Here is an 18,111-nt window from a genome sequence, read left to right on the forward strand (position 1 = left end):
AGTTCCGTTAACAACTCGGTCAACATCAGCTTTCCAGTGCTGCATGCTGCTTGAAGGGTCTTCACCACTGTTCTAGCCTCAACATAACATATAAGCAATCCATTCAGGCTGCTATTGATGTGATTCTGCCAAAACACCTACCCACCCCACAGAAGTTCCAGATTTCAGATACTAGATGCCCCCAATTTCTTAGGGAGGGAAAAATATCTATCAGTGCTACTGTCTGCTTGCATGCTCTCCCAGAAGAATGACAAGTCTACTCAAGACCATCTGCGTTCATCTTGTCCTAAGGAATGGACACTGGTTAAGGGTATACCATGAGGGTTAAAACGTCAAGTAAGGTAGAGGTGAGTCAGAAGGTCAGGAGGTCCATGGAATTGAAGTCTGAGACTTATCCAGACATCAATTAAAGTCCCCCTAGCTGAATCAGACCCCATTACAAATCCAGTATCACTGAGCAGGTACATCTTTAGGCTGTAGTAGATTTGGTTTAGAGCAAGAACTCTTGACCAAGACGATGTAGGTAAGGAGCAGGACTTGAAGGAGTACAGCTAGGAGACACAGTAGCTATGTGTAGTATGCTGTGCACAGCACAGAGCTGAAATACTTACTCGCTACATTGGAAGACAGTGACAGTCCAGTTTCACTGTGGTAGGGATGCACTGCTATCTGCGTCATGGATGGGACTGGCACACCAGGGAATGACACCGCTGTAGCTGCCAATGATGGTGTTGTTACTGAATAGGGGTACTGCGCTCCTATGAATGCTGGATGGACACTCTACAACAGAAGATGACAAACAACAGTCATGCCTACTGTATCTCACCATTTCCAAGCCCAAAATATGATGTCCTCACACTAGCCTCAAAGCAGGGTAAGTCCAATTACAAAGAGGAAGCACAGCAAGAAGCAGCTCAGTAACTACCTTGCACCACATGACTATTACAACTGCTTGATTCTCTTCCATTTAAATCTGATTACTTTGCACAAAAACATTCCAAGAACGTCCACAAATAGGCAGAGGCTAAAATTTTCTCTTTGTAGTCTCTGTTTAATTTCAAAATGACAAGGCTTCTGTCAAGCGTGTGTTCTGAAAAACTACTGAGTAATAAAAATTAAAACCTACTGATGTCTTTTATATTCTTTCAGGACTTTCAGCACCTGCCGAAGGCTCTTTAGCAGCTGAAAAGCTGAACTGGAGAGCCAAAGTAGGCACCACAAACCAGTAAATGAATACACAACCTAGATCTCAAACCACAGCCAAACAGTGGGGGAGAGCCCCACACTCTCCTCAGCTAGATACACTCCCTCTGAAAGCAGTTACGCAAGATTTCTGTAAATGAGCAAGCTAGAGGTAAAGCTCACCTGTGGGTACGCTGAGCCAGGCACTGGGAAGACAGCTGGACGTGGCATGTGCTGGATAGTGTGTCCAATATACTGGGGATTACAGGGAATGTGAGTCTGAAGGGTGGTGTAAGGGTGGAGGCCCTGGGTGTGTGTATGCGCCATTGCTGGTCCTGCCATGGTATGCTGCTGGTACATGGTCGACCCCATAGAGATCACTGGCATGACCGTTGCTGCTGCGGTTACTGCAGCTGCCACTGTCACGGTGGTTGGCTCAGTGGTCACCCGGTTGTCTGTCAACCCACGTGCTGCTTCTGATGCAGCCCGTGCACCACTGGCGCTACAGCCAGTGGCACCTTCTCTCTGGGCTGGAGTCCCACCAACAATCTGTTCATAAAGCCAGTACCACTGGTGAGCTACTTCAAAGAGAACTTCGGGGTACACGCCGCCTCCCTTGGCTGCCTCTTCTACTGCCATACAGGCCTTTTCCAGCATCAGATTGTCCTGAAGGCAGAGGGAAAAAAAACAAACAGAAGTGAAGAATGAAGGCACAAGAAGACAAGAAGGCAAACCGCAACAAGAGAAAAGTATAAGGCACTCTAAAATGACTGAAGCTATTGGAAGCAGCTAGATCACAACTGCAGCAGAATAGTCAGAGCTATTCACAAAAGACAAACCTACACAACTGAGACTAAAAGCTGTTTGGTAACAGAGAGGTGCCAATCCCACAACTAACAGTACATCCCTGATGCTGGAAACCAGCTTGTGTCAGCTAATTAGCCCCCATTTGACACTCACCTGTTCCTTGCACTGCACCAGAGCCCTCTGGATCTCATTTGGGTTCAGGGCATGGGCGTGGGGCAGACAGCTGAGTGCCAGTTCAGCAGCTGCCCGCACCATGTTGGAGTCTCTGGCCCTCGAGGCCCTGTCTGCCAATGATGCCACCTCAGGGGGGGTCAGATGTCCATCCCAACACTCCACTAAGATGTTCAGGGCTGCACTACCAATCTCCATGGCCTGCCCTAAGAGTAAAAGAGAAGACTCTCACACTACTGACCATGCCCACAGGAGTTCCTGTCAGCTCTCCCTCAATGGGAGGTGCACTCATCACTTCAGTTACTGTAACAGAGCATTGTTTCTCTCCTAAGGCTGCAAATCAAGTGTAAGGCTCTTCCTTCCAAAACACAGGACAGGGAAGAGCTCTTGATAAGCAAGCAGTGAGTGAAGGTATCATTATCAACGTGAAGCTAAAGATATATTTGAGGCAGTGAGAGGAACTTGAAAGGATCTATGGCTCCTGAGAATTGAAACAAAACACTGTGCAAGTCACTGGTGCTTATCCTGTGCTGCTGCCATCTGTGCCTTACATGACTGCCACAGCATCATCAGGTTTGGGAATAAGCTCACCCCCTGCCCCTTCCTGCCCAAAAGCCAGCCTCCCAATTACGTTCTGCTGTAACCTGTGATCCAGGAGACATGGGAGGAGTAAGTTCGAGAGAGCCAGTTGGGAGACACAAAGTTGTGCAGCCCTAGTGCATACAGCCCAATCTCAAAGGCGCAGAGGTGAAGGTTGCGGTGTGGTCCCTGGTGCCCACCACTGGAGGAAGGGTGGGTGAAGATGGAAGTACTGCTGTTTCCACCTGCTTTGATAAGGACTGTCTTGGCCAGTTCAAAGTAGAAGTGGGCTGCTGCCTCTGAAGGCTGGTTCGGGACATGAGGAGCATGGCTCTCCAGCCGCCTCCCTTTATACCTAGAGAAAACAAGAGGAAATTTTCAGAGAGCGATGGCACTCCAAGTTCTCTAGCTCAGGGGCAAAGTTTACATCTTTAGTGTTCACAGAAAACAAAGAAACTCTCCCAGGAAAGTATTTTCTAATGCACACATGCTAGTTCCCTGACATCAGGGAACGGTGCCTCTATGCATTATGTACTATTCATTACCTGCCAACTTCTACAGTTTTTGCACGGGCTCCCCCACTGGCTCTCCTACTGCCACTGGAAGAGGAAGATCCCAGTGAATCACTTGAAGAACTGCTGATGCTGTCACTGTCTTGTCCTCTGCCCCAGGACGTAGTTGCCCATCCCCCACGTAGGGGACGCCGACTGAGTGTTGGAGAACTGTCAGAGGTAGTTTCAGGAGCACTGCTGTCAATACTAGCCATGCCTACAACACCAGAACACATACAGTAATGTCAGCAGGTACACCTCATGCGTCACTGACAGTCACACCAGTGAGAATTTAACTTTGCAAACTGGAAGGGAAGAATGGTGCCCAGCAAAGCATTAGGTGTTAGTTACTACCTGTGTGTTTCTTCTTCTGCCTGACGGGTGAACCCCAGCATCTCCCATTGTAGCCACCTCGGTTTCCAAGGGCCAAACGACTAGGCACCTTTCCCTCCTGTTTCAAGACAGTGGATTCCCCAGCTGGCTCACAGGGGGACCTCTGAGAGCTCTCTGCATAAACAGGACAGTGACAAACTAAACATTACAATTTGCTGCTGCATCTTTAAAATCATTAAAGGATGCAAGAACTTTAGACATTTGGGGGTATTTATGATCAGGATTATCACAATTTTTTCTGCATTAAGCATTTAATCAGATAGTAGGATAAAAATACTGAAGCTTAACAACACAAGATTTGTAACATTTGCTGCAACTATGTTTCCACAAAGATTTACAGTAAAAATGCTCTAGCACAACTTTATTGTATTTATCCTCAGCTACACCTCATCTCTATGGGAAGAGTTAAGAAAGTATCCACTTTCCTGCATGTAACGCTTATAACCAAAGTGCAAGCGCAGGTAGAAGAAAACCATACTGCTTATCTCTAATGACCATCAATTTCAATCATTTATCTTGCATGAATACATCTGACTCAGTCTGTAACTTTCTGAACACCACACCTCTGATGTAAACCTAAAAGATGGAATTATAGTGGTTTTAAGGTAACTGGCTAACACAGCTGTCTCAAAAAATGAAAGCCTGAAAATTAGCTTGAATTTCCAAGCAACAACACGTACAGAAATGGACTCAGACAAACAATGGGGGAAATGACATTCCAGTAACCACCAAACAGCCAGGTGGTAACACAAATCATTCTGACTACTATTCAATACAGATGTGAATTTGCAGTCCAGGTTTTACATGGATGACCAAAGGGTTTTGGCATAACCTTTATAAATCACCTCTTACCCTGTGAACTCTTCTCCACGAAGGTTTCAGGACTGCTCTGAACTGCTGGGCTTACACCAGCTTGCTGAGCAACTGAAGTCCCTGGAAGCTGCTGGATAGCTGCAGTGGACTGGGCAGCATGTTTGGAAGGAGACTTTTGATTTGCTACTGTAGGCTTGCTGGAAGAGTAGAAGGAACTCAGTGTCTGTGGCTTGTGAGTCTGACTCTCTCTGTCCAGAAGTTTGTCTAAAATCTTTAACAACAACAACAAAAAAATATATATATATATGTACTCAGTAATATCCCCATTTTCACTTCAAAAAAGCCACTGCCTTCACTCAAAAGACACCTAAACTGACATTACAGAAGCGGTTCTGCCACATCAAGGACAGAACAGAGGACTCTATACTTAGTGCCTGTCACTATGTATTCTTAAGTCATTAAATTTCCATGCTCAACATCCAAAACACCCGTCACACAATTACTGAGAAACTGACAAAGCCTTTTCAAACTTTCAGACACCAGAGAAATTGCCTTCTATCAACCTACAATAACACCCTCTTCACCTTATTTATTACAGAACTGGGGAACAAAGCTTGACTGCATTTTTTGTGTTTGTCCAATTCTACTCTTTGTTCTACACATGGAACAAACATCACAGGTCTGACAGAGCACTTATTTTTAGATGACTGATATCATAACCTGCCTGTTCATCCGAACAGCTGAGAAAAGTATAACAAAAAAGCTTCAGCTTTAGGTGAAGAAATACACTAATAGTATTCCTACTGGGAGAAGTGTTTCTGAATAAAAAGGATAAATAAAAACTTCCTTGAAGCTTCAACTTTTTTTTCCTCTGGGTCATGAAGTGGGAGCAGAGTTGTACTTTCTCTTGCATAGGCCATTAGGGCACAGGTGGACTGAACTTGTATGTAAGAGAGAAATTAATAAAAAAAAACAAAAAAATGCTGCATCAAAACAGAACTAATCCCCATGCAACAGATACAGAACATACTGAAAACCCCTGGGATAGAAGCCTTGTTTTAGCTGCCAAGTAAAAGCATTAACTACAATAAGAAAGCTCTCAGATGGAACTTAAGAAACCTTTGATAAGAGTGCCTCTTCCAGGGCAATGCATAACGTGCAGTCAGAGTTCGCCTCAGTTGAGAGAATATAAAAACTAACAACATGCTTGCAAATCATCAGCACACAACATACAGACTTATGCTCACTGGGAAAATCGCAATCCATCAAAGCGCAACCACAGTTTACTCTACATCTTCATGTTCCCTTTTAAAGGGAGGCTCACCTTCTTCAGCTTGGATTGATCATCCTTGTAAGTAATCATCAGGGCTAGTGCCAGATCTCCCTTCTCCCTTCGAGTGCCTTCACACAACAGAGGATGTTCTGCTTCACTGACAGTTGTCTTCATGCCTGCAGGCCAGAAAAGAGAGGGATGAAAAGGCAAGCAAGCCCATGGGACTACACCACACCCTTAGCAACATATAAACATTTCAGACTATTTTATTCACCTCATGAACAGACAAAAGAAGAATTTTTCCTATTTTTCTGTCAACTTCAAAAATAGGTCATGAATAAACAGTAGCTACTGTATGTCCCCAGAATACCAAGCACAGTACAACTGTCAGAACAATATGATCAGAACGTGCCATATAGAGAAAAGGCCAGACACGTCCACAACTTCACCTTGAAACAAGTTTTTCCAGTTTCTGCAGATGCTACAAAGCCATCATTTCTGCTCCATACAGAACTCATCTTTGAGTTCTCTGTCCTGTCAGAGATGAGGCAACAGAGGACTGGTCTTGTTTAACCCATTCTATTCCTAATTTTGCATGTAGCTTTAAAACAGGTATACATTTCTGCCAACAGAATACGTATAACTATTGCTTTATTGCTGAAGCTGTTAAAAATGAGAGGCAGGAATCCAGTATTCTAAGATCTTGAATTACATGATAACACGAGAGTACTTCTGCAAGTCTTTCACCATCACCATTCTGAAACAACTGCCTTTTTTTCCTCTGAAACCGCTCATCTTCATTAAAGCAAGACATTTTCCATCACAAAAGTACAAAAAGAAAACTAAGATACCATTACTACTTTAACATTCATTTTCTGTCCCATATTACCCTTTTTTTCAGCTTTACCAAGGCACTTAAACCTGGCACGCAGTTTCTGTACCAAACAGGAACAAGCTATCACCTTTTACCACCCAAAATGAGAGAAGATGCAGAACACAGATGAGAAAAAACTTTTCTCGTAAAAAAAATTCTTACCAAGAGCAGCAACAGCTGCTTCAAAACCAAGCTCTTCATCTCCAGGCATTTCATTATTCCAATTGCGACTTGGGGGTCTACAGCCTGTAGGAGAAACCACTGAAAGAAGACGAGAGAATAAGTGCTCAGCTTTCAGAACTAGGATCTCAAGGTAACAGCTGTTTCTGAGAGCTTTCTGAATTTGCAGAGCTTCCCGAATTCCTGTTCCTAATCTTTGTATCAGTTTCAAGACAACACCTTGTTTTTCTTCCCTTTTTCTCCCTCTAAACTCAGAAGGCTCCTAACCAGGCAGGAACATCATCAAGTCATCTAATCTCAGGATGCCTGATTTTTTCTCTTAAGTCTTGCACTTACATTATCTTCCTCTGAATATAGCCATCATAATAGCAGGAAAGTCAATCATTCTAACCATTTTTTAAAAAAAGCACACTTATCAGTGCTGGAATCTGGTAAGTTTCCAGTTGTTTCAAAATATAAAAAAGAGAGAGAATTTCTATCTCCAGAGCAACACAGAAGCAAGAACTAGAAACAGTGTGGGAAGAATCAAGATTAAGTCATTATTATCCAGTGGACATTTTCTGTTTGAAAACTCCCTCAAGACCTGGAATTGCAGAAGATTCCCTTTGCACACTGAAGCCAATGCAGACAGTACCTGGAGCGCATAGGACATCAAATATAAAACTAGCCAACATGAGAGGCAGGACAGGACGATAATCACATAACGTTCCTTCTCGCAGTTCTTCAGCTCTTCCTCGAATAGTATTCATCTCATTAGTGACCAAGGGAATCTTCTTCAAGAGGGCTGCAATCTCAGACTCCTGATATGCCAGCTTCACCTGGTAGCATCCACAAGGGAACAGAAGAAGCTGTCATCAGCACCATTTCTCCCTATACATATGCCGAAGAATGGCAATAGTTTTTATTGGTTCATTATGTTACAGCAGTTTTTAGCACCCAAGCTATCTTTACCATTCGTTCCACAATGAATGCATCACAGAATCATCATAGATTGGCTTAGATTGGAGGGAACCTTAAAATCCTCAAACCTAGTTTCAGTCCCTCCACCACAAGCAGGCTTACCAACCACCAGATCAGATTTTGAAGTTTAATACAGGTCTTGACTCACATTTATACACAGCCTCCTTTTTCACTCAGATTATCACTATCAAAGGAACATCAGTAGAAGTGTTTGACTAGATAAGGCACTATAAAAGCGATGACTTGTAGGGGAAAAAAAAAGGATGCTAAGCTATGAAATACACACAATTAGATATAAGAGGGATTCACTAGAGAATAGCAGCATGGGGTGGCAGCAAGCACTGTTTTCCAGGATGAGGACCTACTACATTTTAATACTCTATGTATTTCTGCATTAGTTCCGCTATGAACATTTGAAAGTGTTTTCTCTGAAACAGCATAGGTAGCTAGTGACTGCCAACCTCACACTTAATCTTGTAATCAGACTGTAAGAAGAACAGATAATCAGTGTAACAAGTGTATTTGGTGGATTACTAGCAATAATACACATCTCCAGGGACTGCTCAACACTGCATTTAAAGCAGTGTAACTACAAATCACACAGACAAGGTATTAACGGAGCACTTATTTCTAAACAGGAATCCTAGTAGTAATTAGGCAGTGTCCAAAACTATATATCCACACTGCACATGTGCTCATGTGCCAACAAATGAAATATCAGCAAGAGCAACGATTTTCAAACATGAAACAACTGCAGCAGTACAGCCTAAGAAATACATTTCACACCATTTCATCAATGCAAGTATAGACAATTCAGTTTACAAATGGTTGGTTTTTTTCCCCGAATTGGCCAAGCAAACTGGAAACGTACTTAAGATACCAAGAAGTAAACTGCTCCATTTAAAATAAAATACTCCTAAAACTTGCTGTTCACATTTAAACACCTTCAAGACTCTAGCTTTATGTGAAATCATAGGCCTTTTGGCACTGGTATCTGGTCGTCCTTTCAGTGAAGATAACCCCTAATGAAATGGTATTTCTAATCAAGTTTCTGGTGAATCAACGCACACTTGGGATTTGTGGACAACCCATTCTGTCTCAATATAAACAACTCTCAGAGAATATATAAAAGCATGATCTAGCTTTGAGAATTTAAATGGGAACCACAAGCATAAGCATTCAAGCAGCACATGGATACTGCCTTTAAAATGTTTTATACCTCCAGTGCCTTGGTAGAGGCAGGTGGTCTCTGCAGCTCCAGGGCAAACATTCCTATTCGGAAGGCCAGGTTGTGGTACTCCAGTCGCTCACTCAACACAGTCAGCAGGAAAGCAGCTTTGGACAAGGTGTTGGTTGCCATCCATGTTTGCTTGCTGGTTGATACCTTGTTCTTTTTGCCCTGCTTGACAAAGAATTTGTAACAAGATGGTTTCCTAAACATCCTACTTGATGCTATGCCTGCCCTTCTACTCTTTGCAATAATTAAGAAACAGAAGAACAAAACATACTTGAAAATTATTTCCTTCGCTGAGCAATAACAAATCCCAGTGGTTACTAACCATCACCACTCCTACCCCTATCTCATTCTCAGCACAACATGATGAAGAGTTGGCCTGTTGATGACATGCATGTCTACTGTTGGACTGAGGCTGAGCAGACAGATGCTGCATGCCTGATTCTTTCCTGGAGAATCCTTCCATACAGTAAACATTGCTTAATGTCACTACAAATAATTTTCCAGAAGTTTATGCTTTTTTTCTTTCCTATCCAATCCTGCATTCTAAAACAACAAAGCTCCTAATGTTTCCAGTGTACATTATGAAACAGAGACTAAGAAAAAGTTGAGAAAGAAACACATGAAACATGCAGGTCACCTGCACAAATCTACACAAAAAATGAAGACTTTGTTGCTGTATAATCTCATAGCACATAGTATCAGGTATCTCTTAAATAAAACATTGCTTGAAATTGATGTGAAACAGGATGCTTAATTTTGTTTAACAGATGCTCAACCAGTTTCAAAACAGATTCCTAAAAAAGCTGCAGCTCTTAACAAACCAGGCTGAGGAACTTGTAACATAACTAAAGTTTCTTAAAAATTCAAACTCATACTGAACTGCCTTTTACATTCTTTCTCCTTTATACTGCCTCACAAGTGCACAGTGATCAGGTACATTAATGACACACAGAGAAGTTCAACTCAGTGACAACATCAACAAAGGGCCCTGAATCACAATATATAAGAAATGCCTAGGAACGCTGTTGTGCCCATCCCACATCTTTCTTATACTTTACACTCTATACCCAAAACTAGGTAAGTATTCTCTACCTTAGTTGGTGGCTGCTCCACTTTGAGATCTGGAGGGTTGGCTAATAGGTCCCTGGCAAGTTCTACAGTTAAGCGACATGCTTCATTACTGTACCCATGTGCATACAGGGCTTCTGCACAGGCAAACAGGATCTGTAAGAAAGAACAGGTAATCATATTCAAACCACACACCCGCAGTCCAGAGATAGCCTGCTCAAACCACTTCTCAAGGTCTCGGTAAAACATGATTCGCAATTAATCTCAGCAGCAGGCACACTCAGTGAACTCTGCCTCAGCCTTCATCATTCCTTTAAGTGCAACTCTAAAATGTTTATATTGCATGAATGGTTCCCTTCCTCCCTCCAAGTGCTATAAGAGATCAGAGAATAACTCAAAGGAAACTGACTGACTATAAGTGTTTCCATGTATCTCCTTTGTCACTGCTTGTTTATATAGGCATAAGTCCTGAATGCATATTGAAGTTCTTACAGCAATGTGACAAAGTCTATTCAGATTGTCCATGGCCTTCCAAAGAACTTCTGCTTATGCAGTTGGATGGATTTTTCTCCTGGTGGACATTCCTTTATCTTATTTTGGATTTCAGTTCAGTTTTCACAGAATCACATAATGGTTGAGATTGTAAAGGACCTTTGGAGGTTGTATAGGAAATTGGTAATCACAGCCTGAACCTTTGATTAATCAGCTGAGGCAAGTGTCGGGTCAGCTGTGGAAGCACAGGTGAGAGTAACTTAGCTGTGCTCCTGGAAGGGGTGGAGCTCGACTCATTTAAGGGCTGACCACCACTAAGGCAGCAGCTCTTGGAGATCGCTCCTTGGTGGAGACTGCCTCAGTAGTTCCCAGCAGACCGAAAGCTTCCATATGGGTGAGTTTTTCCTGTAAATAACCTTTTGGGTATTTACAGCTACCACCCTACCATTATTGTCACCATACAGAGGTCAGCTGGTCCAACAGCTCTGCTCAAGCAGAAACATCCAGAGCAGGCTGGATGTCCACATCTGGGCAATTTTTGAAGATCTCCAAGGAGGGAGACTCCACAGCCTCCCTAGGCAGCCTGTGCTAGTGCTCTGGTCACTGAAGAAGTGCTTCCTGGTGTTAACATGGAATCTCTTGTGTGCCCATTGCTTTTTTCCTGGTGCTGGGTACCACTGAAAAGAGCCTGGCTCTGTCTTCTTTGCATCCTCCCTTCAGGTATTTCAGGACACTGATAAGATCCCCCCAACTTCTTCTCCAGGCTGAGCAGTCCTAGCTCTCTCAGCATCTCCTCATAGGAATGATAATCATCTTGGTGCCCTTAATCATCTTGGTGGCTCTCTACTAGATTCTTCTTCTCTCATGTATGGGGGGACCCAGAACTGGATACAGTACTCTAAATGCGGCTTTACCAGTGCTGAGCAGAGGGGAAGGATCACCTCTCTTGACCTGCTGACAATGCCTAATGACATCAAGAATACTGTTGGCTTTCTTAGCAACAAGGGCACATCACTAACCCATGTTCAACTTGATCCACTAGGACTCTCAGGTCATTTTCTGCAAAGTTGGTTTCCAGCTAGGTAGCCCCCGACACATACTGGTGCCTGGAGTTATTCCTTCCCAGGTGCAGAACTTTGGACTTCTTGTGCAAAGAGATTCTTGTCAGTTCACATCTCCAGTCTGACAAGGTACCTCTGGATGGAAGCATAACACTCTTGTGTATCCATCACTCGCCCCACTTTCATGTCATCTGTGAATTTGCTAAGGGTGCACTCTATCACATCATCTAGATCATTAAGATGTTAAATGGCACAGGACCTGGTACTGACTCTGCAGTATCCTGCTCATTATTTTGCCTTTTCTAAATGGCTAGGAAAAAAAAAAACAAAAAAAAAAACCCATATTTTTGCCCCCATTTGCAATACGGGACCAGCTACAATTAAGACATGCTTGAAGAGAGCACAGTAGAAGGGAATTAAGTTTGTGGGAAAGCAAGCATGATACTGCCACATTAAGACTGCAGATACCTTATGATATAATGGGTGATGATGGCTTAATAATAACTTGATATATCAACATGCTAGGTTAACTGTGATACCTGGGAAAGAACACGAGGTTCATAATACATTAAGAAAACTGAAAAACAGTGTTTTGAACTAGATTCTGCTCACCTCCATCCGGTTCTCCTGCTCCAGAGGCTTTATTCCAGCAAATATATCCTGCTCTTCTTCATTTCCCCCTTCAGCTTTGTCATCATCTTCCTTGGCTACCTCTTGTGGATTCAGATAGTATACCTGGTAATCATCTTCCTCTTCCCCATCATCACCTCCACCTGCCGCACCATTCTCTCCTACTTCTTCTGGTTTCAGGCTCACACCACCACTGTTTTCATCTGCAGAAGTCAGGTCGTCATCACCACTACCCATCTCTCCCACAGGATCCTTGGTTGATTTCTTGGCTGTGGAACTGCTCCTGACACTGGGTTCGGGTCCCTCAGAGAAGTACACCCCACCATCCTCCTCAAAGGCATCCCTGTAGCTCCTGCTCAGTGGGCTTTCTGTAAAACTGAATGTATTGCTGGCTTCCGCACCCAGAGCCAAGCTGCTGTCATCCAGGCTCATCTCTGCTAAGTCTGGCTCCAGGGAGCTGTCTTCACTACTCATGCGGCGTTTCCCACTATGCTTACTGGTCAAACCTTTGCTCACTGGCAACTTAGCTTTGCTCACTGCAGTTTTATACACAGCTTTATCACCTTCTGCTGAAAGTCGTCTCAGAACTCTCTGGGGTGTTTCAGAGACAACTTTGCGCTTTCCAGTAAGTTCCTTAGGACGAACCGCTGGCTCCTGGGGTGAGGGACGCAGCCTGTCCCCAGGCTGCAGACATGGTCCCCCAGGCTCTTGTCCATGGGCTCTACCAGCCTCACAAGCAGTTTCTGCACACTGCAACCGGCAGCTCCTCTGTTGGATGGCTTTTACCCAACAGAATGAGTTTTTCTTGTCAGTGCTGCTGTAGGTGATCCCAGGGATAGGATAAGCTTCCTCCCAGTTGAAGTAACAGGCTTCCACTGCTGGCTTGAAACCCTGGAATAGTTTCTCCAGTGATTTCTTGTGCTGACCTCTCTTAACATTATCTATGACCTTCAGCTGCCATTGCCTGAGCTGGGAACAAAGGTCCCTGCGCCTAAGAAAAGAATAAAAAACAATAGGTTAGAGAGCAAACATAAGAAACACCAGCAACAAACTTCCTCATAAACAACTCTTCCTGTTTAGAAAGCTCTTTTGTTGAATTAAGTGTAGACAACAGTAGTAAGAAAACAGACTAGAAAAAGGAAATGGGACTAAAGGCATCCAAATCCTAGATGGGCCCACAACACAGAAACAAGAGGTGAACAGTACCATCAGGAAAGCATGATACAAACTGGGAGGTTTAAATTGAAACACTTCTGTTTTGCCTCAATAAGGAGTTGGCAATATGAGCCTCAGCAGTCTGACCAGAAAGTGCCATAGGGAAATGCTCTTAGAATCATGCATAAAACTGCTCTGTGTGGCCTCACCTCCAGCACCACATGCGGGTCTGGGTGCCACAACATGAGGACAGAAAGTTATCAGAGAGCATCCAAAGGATGGCTATGAAGATGGTGAGGGGTCTGGAGGGCAAGGTGTGTGAGGAGCAGCTGGAGTCCCTGGGTTTGCTCAGCCCAGAGCAGAGGAGCTGGGGGGAGCACTCACGGTGGCTGCAGCTTTTCACAGGGAGCAGAGGGGCAGCACTGAGTTCTGCTCTGTGTGACAGCAACAGGGCCCGAGGGAACGGCATGGAGCTGTGCCAGGGGAAGGGCAGCTGGGGATCAGGGAATGGTTCTGCATGCAAAGTGGGCATGGAACAGGCTGCCCAGGGCAGTGGCCATGGCCCTGAGTGCCAGAGGTCAAGGAGCACTTGGACAGAGCTCTCAGACATAGGGTTTGGACTTTGGGTGGTGCTATGTGAACACTAGAGCTGGATTTGATCCTCATAGGTCCTTTCTAACTAGGGATATTCTATAATAGAACAGTTTGTAGGAGCTGTGAAATGGCACTGCTAACAACTCCAGTTAAGTACAGCCTGCCCAGGGAAGCCCTAAGCCACACAGGACCTCCCAATCTACCTCTCAGGCATCAATCTTTCTACCCTGATATACCTAACTAAAATTTAATTTGGGCTGTAGCAGGTTATCCTCAGGAGATGTAACTATTTGTAAATCCTGTGTTTGCTTGCAGAACACCTAGACAAAAATATAATTGACGCTTAAATAAGCTGGTAGGCTTAAATCCACCTAAATTGCACAGCAGTGTATGGGAACTGTCAGGTCACGGCCTGAACCAGTGATTGAGCACCTGATGAAGGTGCATAGCCAGCCCTGGGAACACAAATGCAAGCAATACACCTGCACAACCGGAGGGGGATAGACTCTAGGTCCACCCTTCCCTAACCTCATTTAAGGGCTGGCAGCCAAAAGGGAAACATCTCTATTTGGAAATAGCCTACTTTGAGAGTTTTCCAGTAAGCCCTTATTCTCAGAAAGGGGCACCTGAAGGGGGCCTACAGGAAAGCTGGGGAGGGATTTTTTAGAAGGGAATGTAGCACAACAGGAAATGGGGAAATGGTTATAAACTGGAAGAGGGTAGATTTAGATTAGATATTAGGAAGAAATTCTTTACTGTGGGAGTGGTGAGACACTCGAACGGGTTGCCCAGCCAGGTTGTGGATGCCCCTGCCCTGGAAGCATTCAAGGCCAGGCTGGATGGGGCTTTGAGCAACCTAGTCTAGAGAAAGGTGTCCCTGCCTACAGAAGGGGGTTGGAATCAGATGATCCTAAAAGTCCCTTTCAACCCAAACCATTCTATGATGATTCTTTCTTACCAAATTGTGACCAATACTTTTATTGGGTGATCTGAAAACTGGTCAGTGGTAGCTATACTCTCTGCCCTAATCCATACAAGCAGGTAGCCCCCTGTCCTGTATTAGCAGAGGAATGACAAAATGTTTCTGCATTTTGCAGCTTCAAATCTCACATATATGGCCAAAATGGGCAGGCAAGTTAGTCTGAATGAGTAGTGATGTTAGGTGATTTAATTCAACTCGTTTCTAGAAAAGTCTGCGTGCCAAGTGTCTCAATAAACTGCTATCCTGTTCTTGCCACATATTTTAGAGATCTAAGGAACAAGCCCAACACTTTAACCCTCTCAAATTACCTATCAAAAGAAACAGAAAACAGCATCATCAAATAGGTGCAAAGATTAGTAGGAAAAAAAGTCAGCTCAACAGCATAGGCTGCTTCCATTTGTCTGAAGAAATTAACTACGAGGGAGCAGACTGGTACAGCTTGAGGAAAGGATTTTCAGAAGTAAGAAGGTGGAGAGGGAATTCCTCAGAAGAGGTAACATAAGGATGAGCAGCTACAATTAATTAAAAATGCAGTAGCAAGTCTCTTACAATTCACTGGAAAGGATAGAAATGATGGAAAAAAGAGGGATCTTTTTGGTGACTATTCAAATGCCAAGAGAACAGGAAATTAAGCAGAAGTATTTCAATTATGCATGAATTCAAGTAGATCTGAGCAATTTTGAACTGCACCAGATAACTTGAACGTGAATACAGGTAGTGCTCCTAAACACTTTAATAAAGGCTAAAACCTTTTATGTTGTTTTTTCCCCCCTATGCAAGTCGATTGATGTTTGTGTTTATTTTAAGCCTCATTCCCAGTTTCCTACCGTTTTTGACTTGTCTTCATCTCCTGTACTCAGATATTTCATATTGCAGACTGTACAAGACAGAAACTGCACCCTTTTTAGCATCCCTGGTGTACCCTTCCAAAGATAAGGAATTTTACTCATGTTATACAACAATTCACAAAAGCAAACACTGTTCACATGTAACTGAATTTAAAATCCCATCCTCCTTTCATTTGCCCTGAAAAACATTTTCTGACCACACAGATCACATTAGACTAACTCAGTATATTTTGCACTTTACACTTTGTAGACTGTGTATTCTTAAAAAAAAAAAAAAAAATTATTTACACTGATCACCATATCTCAAGTTGAGCAATCAATAACTCAAACTGCTAATCAAAGTGTACTGCCTAAAGATGACAGTGATTTACCAAGGCATGATGTGATTTAGAAACCTGCCTAAGATTCACAATTCTTCCTCAGACAATTGAAAACACTGATTAAAAAAAAAGGTACATTGGTGACACTGTTTGCCAACGCATTGTAGAGAATAAGTTGTCTAAGAGCACAGAAAGTAAAGAAATGGTTCCTCTTGAAACAGAAAATCATGAATTACTGGGCCAAACAGAAATTAAACTGCTGAGTTGTTAAATTTAAAAAGCATTAAAATTGATCGGTAGCCTGTATTCAAAGACGTGTTCTCCACTGAGACACTGAAATGCAGACATACACTCCTGTGTAAAGCTAAATGCCCAGAAAGCAACATATTATTCACATTATGCGCCACTGCTAGAAGCGAGCAGCCATAGCAGTTAAAAGCAATTTGCTCTTGAACTGTACGTAGCATACAGTGCAGAAGGACGTGTAATGGTTGAACGGTTAATGAGGTAATGATAAAACAACACATCTACAGGAAAATGCTCTGTAGATGTGCACATATCACAAAACTAAATTAGAGATTGGAGACCACTGCTTAAGGAGCCCTACTTCCTATATACCAGCTGATTCTGTTGCTCACCTCTGTGGACTAATAGTTGGGTCAAGGACAGCCAGTCTCCAAAGAACCACCATCTCATCACACATACTTGCACAGGCATGAGCAGCTACTTCTGACTGGCCATTGCTGCGTCCCGTGTGCCCGCTAGCACTGCTGTGTGACGCAGATGTCCGCACACTGTACCACCAGCCGGTTATCTGCAGAAGAAAATGTTCAGTGGAGTACTGTGGCTAACATCCCCGCTTTCACCTAACTTCATACCCACAAGAGAAAAAAAAAAAAAAGAAGCTGTAGCTTGTACCATGTTTTCATATGACTCAAAATAACTACGAGCATTAAAGCAGTACGGCTTCGTAAGAACCTCTCAGTTTTTATATATTTACTTTTGTTTAGATTGCACATATCTGCAGAACAAAGCGCTCACAAGAAGTTCTCTTGCCAAAGGCATTCACATCTGGAGGAAAATAAGTGAACAAATGTGACAAATGAAGTATTTCCTTTGCCTGCTAGAAGCTGAGGTATGTGATACACAATAAGGAAACCTGCACTGCATTTTATGTTACAGACAAAGTATCCTGAACTGTAAAGGGACACCTTTTTCCTTATATTAATTAAAAAAATGAAAAAAATCATGACTCAAACACATCAAAACCAAAGAACACAAGATTTTACAACCCAACCATTTATCTATGTTTTGTCAAAATGACAGTTCATATGTGAAATACTTAGATTAGAAAAAAAAAATAATTACTATAAATCAGCTTGACTAGCCAGAAATCAAATCAAGTGTGCTGAACAAAGTACTGCAGACTCCATGTATTCCTATTTTAAAAAGTTGAAGTATTTTGGGGATAAAGCGTTGCTAAGAGAACACTGAATTACCACAGGGGCAAAGTATAACAAATTTAGAGGGAAGAAGCAAATGCCCATAATGCATACAGACTGATTTTTTAAAAAAAAAAGAAAATTATTCAGAAAGAAATTTATAGATACATAAGGATTAGTCACTGACTCAGCCTGGTTCCCTAGAATTTCTCCCTCCACAGCAAAGATGCTCAGGTACCTGCTCATAGTTCAGACACTGGTCAGTCAGAATCTCCAGCAAAGGAGCAGCATTGCTATCCCGTCTCTTAAACATCTCCCGCACAATAGAAAGTAGGTTCCAGATTCCCTCAGGCTCTCTCCCTCGCAGGGGACGCAGAAGACAGGCCCACTCAGCAGCAGCCGGTGGCTCCGTGGAAGAGAGATACATGGAATTTACATCACTGAGAATAAAACAAAAGTGCAGGGATGAAAAGAAAAATGAAGGCAAGCACAGCCACAC

At 43.1% G+C, this 18,111-nt stretch overlaps 1 protein-coding gene across 3 annotated transcripts in view; it reads right to left on the reverse strand.

The window, feature by feature from the left end:
- ZSWIM8 (zinc finger SWIM-type containing 8) overlaps positions 1 to 18,111 on the reverse strand; it is a 58,050-nt gene that overhangs the window by 5,834 nt on the left and 34,105 nt on the right. Inside the window, exons 8-22 of one of the 3 annotated variants that reach the window (XR_014948610.1) lie at positions 17,851 to 18,052; positions 16,809 to 16,984; positions 12,254 to 13,262; positions 10,113 to 10,244; positions 9,003 to 9,185; positions 7,458 to 7,641; positions 6,806 to 6,904; positions 5,821 to 5,945; positions 4,536 to 4,767; positions 3,645 to 3,797; positions 3,285 to 3,507; positions 2,792 to 3,094; positions 2,143 to 2,366; positions 1,366 to 1,848; positions 612 to 780 (exon numbers count right to left, since the gene is read on the reverse strand). Coding sequence is in view for 2 of the 3 variants with exons in the window: in XM_085554383.1 (XP_085410509.1) it covers positions 612 to 780; positions 1,366 to 1,848; positions 2,143 to 2,366; positions 2,805 to 3,094; positions 3,285 to 3,507; positions 3,645 to 3,797; positions 4,536 to 4,767; positions 5,821 to 5,945; positions 6,806 to 6,904; positions 7,458 to 7,641; positions 9,003 to 9,185; positions 10,113 to 10,244; positions 12,254 to 13,262; positions 16,809 to 16,984; positions 17,851 to 18,052 (3,884 nt within the window). In the remaining variant the exon portion in view is untranslated. The remainder of the gene's footprint in view (positions 1 to 611; positions 781 to 1,365; positions 1,849 to 2,142; positions 2,367 to 2,791; positions 3,095 to 3,284; positions 3,508 to 3,644; positions 3,798 to 4,535; positions 4,768 to 5,820; positions 5,946 to 6,805; positions 6,905 to 7,457; positions 7,642 to 9,002; positions 9,186 to 10,112; positions 10,245 to 12,253; positions 13,263 to 16,808; positions 16,985 to 17,850; positions 18,053 to 18,111) is intronic. The other 2 variants (XM_015866634.3, XM_085554383.1) reach the window with 2 other exon arrangements.

The sequence above is a fragment of the Coturnix japonica genome, chromosome 8 (assembly GCF_054131305.1).
Source record: "Coturnix japonica strain WE chromosome 8, WE-NBRP24, whole genome shotgun sequence".
Classification (NCBI taxonomy): Eukaryota; Metazoa; Chordata; class Aves; order Galliformes; family Phasianidae; genus Coturnix; species Coturnix japonica.